The sequence below is a fragment of the Tenebrio molitor genome, chromosome X (assembly GCF_963966145.1).
Source record: "Tenebrio molitor chromosome X, icTenMoli1.1, whole genome shotgun sequence".
Lineage (NCBI taxonomy): Eukaryota > Metazoa > Arthropoda > Insecta > Coleoptera > Tenebrionidae > Tenebrio > Tenebrio molitor.
The window spans coordinates 9,362,360-9,371,421 of record NC_091055.1 but is presented as its reverse complement, the minus strand read 5'-3'; the positions used below and the strand labels follow the sequence as shown (position 1 = coordinate 9,371,421).

At 36.5% G+C, this 9,062-nt stretch overlaps 1 protein-coding gene across 2 annotated transcripts in view; it reads left to right on the top strand.

Moving 5' to 3' along the window:
- Positions 1-5,534: 5,534 nt before the first annotated feature.
- Positions 5,535-9,062, top strand: part of LOC138139699 (protein eva-1 homolog C) — an 80,271-nt gene continuing 76,743 nt past the window's right edge. For both annotated transcript variants that reach the window (XM_069060109.1, XM_069060108.1), the window contains exon 1: positions 5,535-5,807. In XM_069060109.1, the coding sequence (XP_068916210.1) occupies positions 5,741-5,807 (67 nt within the window). In that variant the 5' untranslated portion in view covers positions 5,535-5,740. The remainder of the gene's footprint in view (positions 5,808-9,062) is intronic.

The following is a 9,062-nucleotide window of genomic DNA, read 5'->3' as shown; positions in this document are numbered from 1 at the left end:
TATAGAGGAATTGTGTAAGAAACAAAAGTGTAGGACGAGATTGATGTCACAAATTATCATATCAAGCAAAATAATTTTATTATTTGAAACATTATCTAAATGGGGTGAGTTAAAGTAGAAGAAAAAGTATTGCTGTAGCAATTTTTTAGTTGAAACCTAGCCCAGTCTAAGCGTGTAAGAATAGATAACATTATTCAAAATATTCTCAGTCGTCCATTTCTTACATATTTCACGTTTGACTTTATGTTCCAGATCTTGTAAATTATAGGGTCTATCTTAGACCATTTTGATTTTTATAGCCACGCAAAAAATAATCTAAAATCGGGGAACCAAAGTGGTCAGTAAATGTGTTCTTCTCTTCCAATTCGCCGAACGGCAAATATATCGTCAAGGTAATGGCCGGCATTGAAACCATAATGTGGAGAAACAAAACATTTACGTCCGATATTCACGTTCGAATTCGATCGATGCATCTTCAATTTATCAACACTGTACGAAAAGCAAACGCGCGAATTCAAATTCTCAAGGCAAAATTAAAGTTGACGACACTACAGACGAAATCGTAAATATTTTTTGTTGATAGGGGCGAGCGATCGGAACAATCGTTTTCCTCTGTTGAGGATAATAAACTACGAAAAATAAGTGCGAGAGTAAATTGAATTATTGCTCCGTTCGTTTGAATTGTTGACAGCGACTTAATTTTTTTCTGTCATCTGTTCTTAATCTATCATTCTGTCACAATAATCGTCTAAATTATACATAAACCGATTCATCTTCCGAAAATAGATTTGTCGGATACGGCTTAATTTTGTATCAAATCACACTGTACACAAAACTCCTTGTTTTATATAAAACCAGCGGCGTAGTAAATTTTCTATATTCCCCTGACAAAACGTATACACCCCACATATCTTATTTATTCTTTCAGAAACAGTAGAAAAGAGTCGACTTGATGGCTGTTATTTTTTGTACGAATAGAATAGTCCAGTGAATCGTAAAATTTTAACACCATCTTATATCTGCTACTGGACCAGTAAATTAGGACGCTATTCTTCCACTTTATAAAAAATAAACTCCCCGAGATCTCACCGTGAACCTTACGAGGTGAATGCTCAAATCTGAAGTCGGAGGTATCATTGGATACAAATAAAGCTGTATAAAAATGCACGAGATGCCACACGGCCATCCGCATAAGAAGTCAAACGCGTGCTTGTAAAGCTTATTGTGTTCGGAGCTTAAAGAAACATAATATTACACCGAAGCGAACCTTTTACGACTTCTTTGTTCCACCGGTGAAGTTCCGTCAATAATATAAACACAGGACATGGAGAAAACGGACATGCCCTTGTCTAATCACTCCACGAGACCTTTCCCTTCGTCTTAAACAACACAAGTTTTGCAATCAGGGATTTTTAATGTTTCTAAAGCAGAATGTGGAAAAATTGCAACTAGCAACTGTCGGAACCTGTAGAATACTTTTAGATAAATAAAATTGTTCAACACGTGCAATTTGAGAGTTTGAGAGTCAATGAATCTGAAAAAGAGAACGAAATGAGAGGCTTGTATCACGAAGACAGTGTAAATCTTTTGAAATACAAAGCCATTGTATAAGGAAGAAAAAAAAAACAGATGAAGAAAATACATTGTGTGCGCGAAAATTAGACATTGCATGGCGCGTAAAGAGAAACTGAGACTATTTTAGCGGCTCTTTGTTTAAAAGTGACGCGGAAAATGGGCGAATTTTTAGAAATGAGCGCATAAATTCGTCGACTGTCGTAAAAATATTTTGCAAGATATAAAAGTTAGATAACAATTTTACAACGTTAATAAATTTAACAGTAAAACTAAAATTGGTGGTGCTTTTGTAAACACGCACGCGTTAAACGCACCCCGTCTAATTAAATAAATTGAAAAATAAACGAGTAAGAGTGGAAGAAAACGTCGCAGAGGGATTATTAAAACGCAAACGAGATCAGTAGCTGAAGAAAATCGTTTCGAAATCGTTGCTATTCTGAAATATGAACTTGGCAACAAATAAAAATGAAAGGTGGGTCGGTTGTCGTTTTATACGAAATTTTTATCCTTTGTAGTTGTCAGTTTTCCGTCGTTTTGTGACCTATCAGATAAACGATTTGTGAGCGGAACTTTAGCTGAGGCGAGGTTTTCTCCGTATTGTCGATGTGTCGCAGGAAATTAACGTTGTATTTTAGTTTATAGTGGTTTCACTTCGGCAAAGAGAAGTGATAACACGTTTTGTAGTGATTCGATCGGAGTAATTAGGCACGCATGTGAGCCTAGAGAAATGAATCGACGTCTTGAACAGGGCAGATGTGGCAGATGGAAAGTGACGCCATCACGTCGCCCTGAAAAATGAATAAACGCCAGTCAAATTAAACGTGGAGCGAGCGTCGACGTTGTTCTTTTACCGGCGTCGGATCGTTTAAGATGGCGTCCGCAGAAGAAACGTCCAGCGAGCGGCCTCGAGGGAGCTCAGGTTGGAGGTCGGTCGGTCAAGGTGGCAGGATTTGATGAGCGAGTTTAAGGGTTGATTTATCTTGATGCGGTCCCTCGTCTGTTGGTGTAGGTGGTGCGGGTGCATTTTGGTGGGGCGGCGTGAAAATAATCATAGAGAATTGGACGAGAAAGCTTGAGTAGGTTTAACAGAATCTCTTTTGATCCCGCTATTGAGAAATTCAATGCAGTAGCGAGTTAAATCACGTATCGCGTATAAACAGAGGAATAGTCAGTCAATACGTCCGTCTATATCGTCCTCCAACGTGCCAGGAAATAAGGACGAACATAAATTTATTTGTGTACTCACGCTGTTATTAATGGATTAAACATACCGACCCATGTTCAATGGGCTGATGCTGAAATTGTTGCCATTTATTTGATTTTCGTCTGTTTTTGTTTACACTGCAAACAAGATATCTACAATCGAACAATTTATATTTACTCCTTGTTTAGACAACGAAAATGTTATTTCCCGAAATCATAGACGCACAACAAGATCGTTTCCTTCATCGAACAATATTTAATTCGAACCGATTAGACTAAACACATTTAAATCATCTCGCTCTGTTGAGGTCCTCAAAACAAAACAGTTTTTTGACGTAAATGCGTGGCCGTTTTGGCCTTCCGATCAATATCTGATCGCTTTAAAAGGGTACATCCTAGCAATTAAAGAGAGAGTAGTCATTTCCTAATACACCCCGGATAACGTTTAACTTGCGAGGTAATAAAACAAACTTTACTAACCACACTTTCCAACTAAATCCATTAAAATTCGATTAAAAAAATACAATGCAAGCTCAAATTGTTTTTTTCGGAAATTAAAAAACCAAACCACTTCCTCTTTGTAAAAAAGTCTGGCACGCTATGCTATCTATGAGCACATTTGGAAAATGTTTCAATGAGTGAGTTTTCTCTGTGTGTTTTTTTAAACATCCACCACCCTCTTTTCAGGGGAAGAGCGGACAAACTCCCCTCCCGCTCCCACATTAGTCAAATCCTGTATCGAACTCAAAACTTTCCACAAACCGATTGTCATATTCTAAAATCCACATTCGAAGAGTTGAAGAACTGAATTTACTTGTTTAGGAGAATTTTTCAAATTTCCATTGGTAGACAGATCAGACCAGCCTGTATCTTACAAACTCGCACTTTTCGACTGAACTTTCTTAAACATATTTCTGCGATTAAGCTCCCGGTACCATCAAAACGTAATGAGATATTTTATTTCTCCTCAATAGCAGATGATATTCTATAACGCAAATAATAACCAGTCTTTTCGTTTTTATACTTTGACTCTTTTATTCGAATTCCCACTCATCATTAAACAGAGAAAATCTGACTCGTTGAACGCACAATATTCCCACTCTTTGTTAAATTGTAATAATAGTCGGTCGCTTGAGAGGCTTACAGGAAGTGAAATTAACTTCCCACCAACCATTTTTAACAGTTTGTCGAATACTCGAGCGGTTGGTATTTTGCAGGAATTGTTGCAGGTGGCGTTACAAAGAAATTTCTTCTACTCACCACAGTATCAAATGCTTTGTCTTGAAAGCATGGCAGCGGTATACCGCCTACACTCAATATCGGTATTGACTTTTGAACAGTTTAGTATACGTATTACGCACAGAGGACCACATCGCTTATGACAAAATCGATTTAAAAAAATTATATACATGCCATGTGTCGCTCAAATTGATTATACGAGTATGATTTAAAATTCTATATCATGGTAATAATGTGGAAAAGTTTGGAGATTTTTTAAGAAGCTTTCCGTCGAACCTGTTGAAAGTAAAAAATAACGAAATTTCGTTAAACGTAAATCTACATCGCATTTTCCTTCAAACTTGAGCTAAGTAGCAATTGTTTATTTCAGCGGGACATTCCTTTGGGATCCTACAGTATTAACTATTCTAAATAAAATTCTCTCCTTTAAAATCAATTTCGCCCGAGAAAGAACCGAACAGTGTTCTCTTAAAATTACGAAAATTTCAGAACGAGAAGAAATTAGGAAACAACGAAATGTATTCAGGTTGAAAGAGGACAATCGCTTTCAAAAAGAATATTTTTCTTGAGTTTCAATATTTCCAAAGCTTTGATGATAATCTGCTGGAGCTTCAACGCACCATGATATTTGTTTGAATACAAATTTTTCAAACGCGCTGAAATGAATAGAATCAATTTACTCTTTATCCCAGTTTTGATAACGATAATTTGCTCACAGCAATTTGCTCGAGGTAAATTGTTTGGGATCAACCTGAAAAAAATTTCTAGCCTAATTGACTTAATTAAAACAACTTGTATTCACATCAAGTTGAAATTATTATTCACAATTTCAAATTAATATCGATTTCTGCATTACCAATAATTTATTTCCACATTCTTTGATTACTGGAGTACCGTAGCTTCCGTTTATTAATCTTGGCCAAGCTCTTTTCTGATGATGGATGAGTAGCTTGTCATCACTTATGAATTGTAGTAATATCGTGTCAGTGAAAATAAATAAACACTACATCGGAAACGCAGGACGCGAACAGTACAGTGCGCTACCTCACACGGCGAAATTTACAATACCTTAAGTCACGTTTCATTATTTATTTAAGAATTTTTGTTTTGGTTTATTGAGTGCTCCAATTTTTGAATTTGTTTGCAGACACAGACGGTGAAAATTTAAATACAATTGTTAAAAATGGAAATGATCGTCGTCGATTCGAAATTTTAATTTAAACGAGTAAACGAAAATATGATTGTTTTAGCTACAGTGCTGGCGAATTTTTCGATTGGAAGTAGATACGTAACAAGTGGCATTCGTCGGATCTATTGTTTGGGAAGAAAAATGATAGAAATTAAGTTTGAGGGATATCCGTGAAAAATATTGATATGTTAAGATATTGGAGTATCAATCTGTTATTGTAAAATGCATAATAATCCTGGCGGCGGAGCTGAGAGAAGTTCGTCCTTTTTCGTGCGAGCTCGTCGGTTGTTGGTGCATTCGTAACATGGACTTCGTTTTACAGATCAGTCTAGTACTGATACAACCGCCGCGGTAGGAAGATCGTGAAGTTGGCACTGAAGAGGCTCGAACCACGCTCGAAACATATCGCTCTCGCAAATATGAAAACGTGAAAATTTTTCGTGAACCGCATCATTTGATTGTTGTCGCACGAGTCCAATCCGGTGGTGACTGCAATGGTATTGTTTGTGTTCCGTGATGCCTAAGTGATTTAAAATGACTTCCTGGATCGTCCTTACGGTTATCCTGTTCGGAATCCTCGCAGTTTATGCGGATAATTTAGGTAAATTTTTTATGCGTTCAATGTTAACTTTCTCATCAAATGAGGACCTAAAAAGTTCACGTGGAAGGTTCAAATTGATGTTTTTAAAGCACTTTTTTTTAATCAGGTGTGTTTTATGTAAATTTTAAACGGCAAGAAACTGCAAGCTTAACTGCTGAAAAGATTTCAAGAAATGTAATTAAACTCATTTCTAATTTACTGGGCACTGAATAAATTACTTTTTGCGTACTTCGTATAAAAATTGTTTGGAAGTACATTCAAACGTCAGTAACTAGACACTTCACTTCGGGCGTAATTGTTGGAATTTTAATAGCAACATTTTTCCCAATAAAAACAACAGAGATGTCCATTCCGTGAACACGTTCATTCATAAGAATCTCGACAATCTCTTACAACATAACGACTAATTCCATTCATGGAAAACATTAATTTGACTGCGGCGGCGGGAGGTGTGGGGCTCATTAATTATTTATAAATTGCTGCCATTGTATCAAATTAAAATTACATCAAAAATTGAATCATTCCGATAGCTGCTGTTGCGCCTTTCAGTTTTATTGAATTCTAACTTTGATTAGTTCCGTCGAAACATTTTCAAATTTGATTGGTCGCTAAGCGGAGAGATTCAATTTTTCTGCATAAAAGCAAAATGACGTCGACATTTTTAAATAATCGAATTTACCCGCCAACCAACACCGAATTCATTCCTTAATGAATTTTAACTCCCAACAAGCGAAGATTTTTTTCTTCGTAATTTTAGCTTCTGCATTCCGCACTATTTCAAAACAGGAATAAAACAGACCAGATCCTTACGTATACTTCGTAATTAACGTAACGTAGCGTAACTGATGATGGTTTTAACGTAATCCGTAACATAGCACAAACGGTTTATAACACCGCACGTCGATAAATTACGACTTGACGCAACCACATGATGCAACTAAATTAAAGTTCTGCAGTTTTGTTGTACAGATCGACCCGATTCTGCACACGAACATTATATTTTAATCACGAGCTCGGAAGAAACAAAACGGATATTTGATCGAGCTCAACACAATATTTTCTTTTAATTGAATTTTTTTTTGAACTGCTACATGCACCCGTTTTGAACTCAACTTGCGTCGAAGATGTAAATTTTGTGGATAATTTCTCGTTTTAATTTCGAACCAAGAACTTGTTGTTTCGAGCTCGCAACATTAAAACTTCCAAAAGAAGTGCCATAAAAAATAATGGTACTGCAGCAGTTTTTTCGAGTGTATCGAAACGTCGGAAACCATATTGGAAGTGGATAATTTCTACAGTTATCCCAACATTTACGTTTTTCTAACTTTTTTTCTGTATTTAGGCGTGAAGAACTGTTTTCATTGGTGTCCTACAGATTTGTTTCTTAATGAACGGATCAAACCTTACAAACAGTTTTTTCAAAAAGTAATTAAATTCTGAATGACATAATTTATTCCGCTGTATCTTTCGAATCCTCGTAATCGTCTTAAGTCTTCGCAACGTTTTATTTAAATTTGAAATTTTTCATGTAAAATATTAAGACAGGTGGAAAGTAAAGAGTAAAGAGTGATTGCTACTGTAACTTTGTAAATCGGGGAAAATTGCAAATTTTACATTTGACGTTAATTGTACCTTCGCATTAATTGTTAATTAATTACCTTCACATTAATTGTTAATTGTACCTTCACAGCGTCATTAGTTCTGAGCTACTATCGTGGTCTTTTAATCTGGGATTTTTTACTTGCATATTTGCAGATTGCAAATACGTTTTTCACATGTTTAGATTTGCTCCGGAACTGATGCCGGAATAATGAATATTTAAGTTTAGTTTTAAAACATATTATTTAAGGAAAACAGACTCTATTATCCTAAACTTTGCATAATTTTAGAGAAATTGGAGTCAATTGAATTTTCGGTAAACAAGGCAGTCGAGCGTTCACATCCAGGTTGGTAATCAAACAATAATGCTTCTGGAGTTAACGATCTACATAAACATTAAAGACAAGACTATAGATTTACCATAAAAAGTAATTTTCACTGTGTAACATCATCAACGTCTAAGTGTTAATACGGGTTTATTGGTTTTGGGTTTATCGAGTATTTACCTAAGAGGTGTGTTCTATTTATATTAGAAATATACAGTAAACACGAAAACAGCGGGATCGAGTTTTTTTTAATAACAATGAACACGAAGACATCGTGAATAATTCGGGAATTTTAGAAACGTAAATAAAATAGGTATGTAGATAATTGAATTGTTTAATTATTTTCGTCTAGTTTTAATTCAAAGCGAAATGGGAATTATAGCGCAAAAGAAAATTAAGCTCCTTATAATTCCCCGGCTTTAATGCATATTTTCTTAGAGTAGTGCAAACTGCACTCAACTAGTCACAATTATTTATAAGTAGTAAAGAATTTTAGTCCCTAAGTAAAGATAGGAGTTGAATATTTTTGCTTCGAGTTTCTGTCACTGCCTCAAATTAATTCTGAACCGTCCGCGATGAGGCTCGATTTGTGATTCTTATAGTCGGGAAGCACGAATAGTGAGAGATGACTCCCGCCGGACGACGTATAGTCGGATATAGGTGCAAACAAACCATTAAAAACAATCACCGGTGGGTATAAAGTTGATGTTGTGCTCGGACGAAGACTGAAATGCAATAAAGCGTCTGGAGTATCGGTTGCGGTGTTGTCGGTACGATTTTATTTTTGTTTGGTGTTAATATGATCGGTGAAGTAGCGCGCGAACATAGCCCGAAGTAAATTGACTCTGGTAAGTGTCTGGATTTGATAGTAACGTGTGGGTAATACGACGTGCACGGAAGGGTAGACTGGGGGTAGAGGTTGTCCGTGTTGAAATCGGCGTGACTGTCGAGCCCGGACCTGTGCTGTATTATTGGTCGTTTGTCAGTCAGGAGGATGCGTCTGATGCACAATACTTCCGATTACGGGGACTGATTGGATGCGTTCGAGGTATCGGCGTCTAATTTGTTGTTTTATAGTTTAAAATCAGGTGGTGTCGGTAGTTTAACGACGTTACGATAGGTATACTGTATACTCTACACGTATGTGAGGAAGTTTGCTAGAAAGTCTGAACACGTACTGCAATACAATCTGTATCTGGTGCATGCCGCATATTTCATCTGGCGGCATCTCGCAAGACAAACTGACCCTCTTCTGGCCATTCCCACGTATATGTCTTTAAAAATATCAATTTACACGCCGAATGCACTCCGTTTTAAATTACTCGACCAC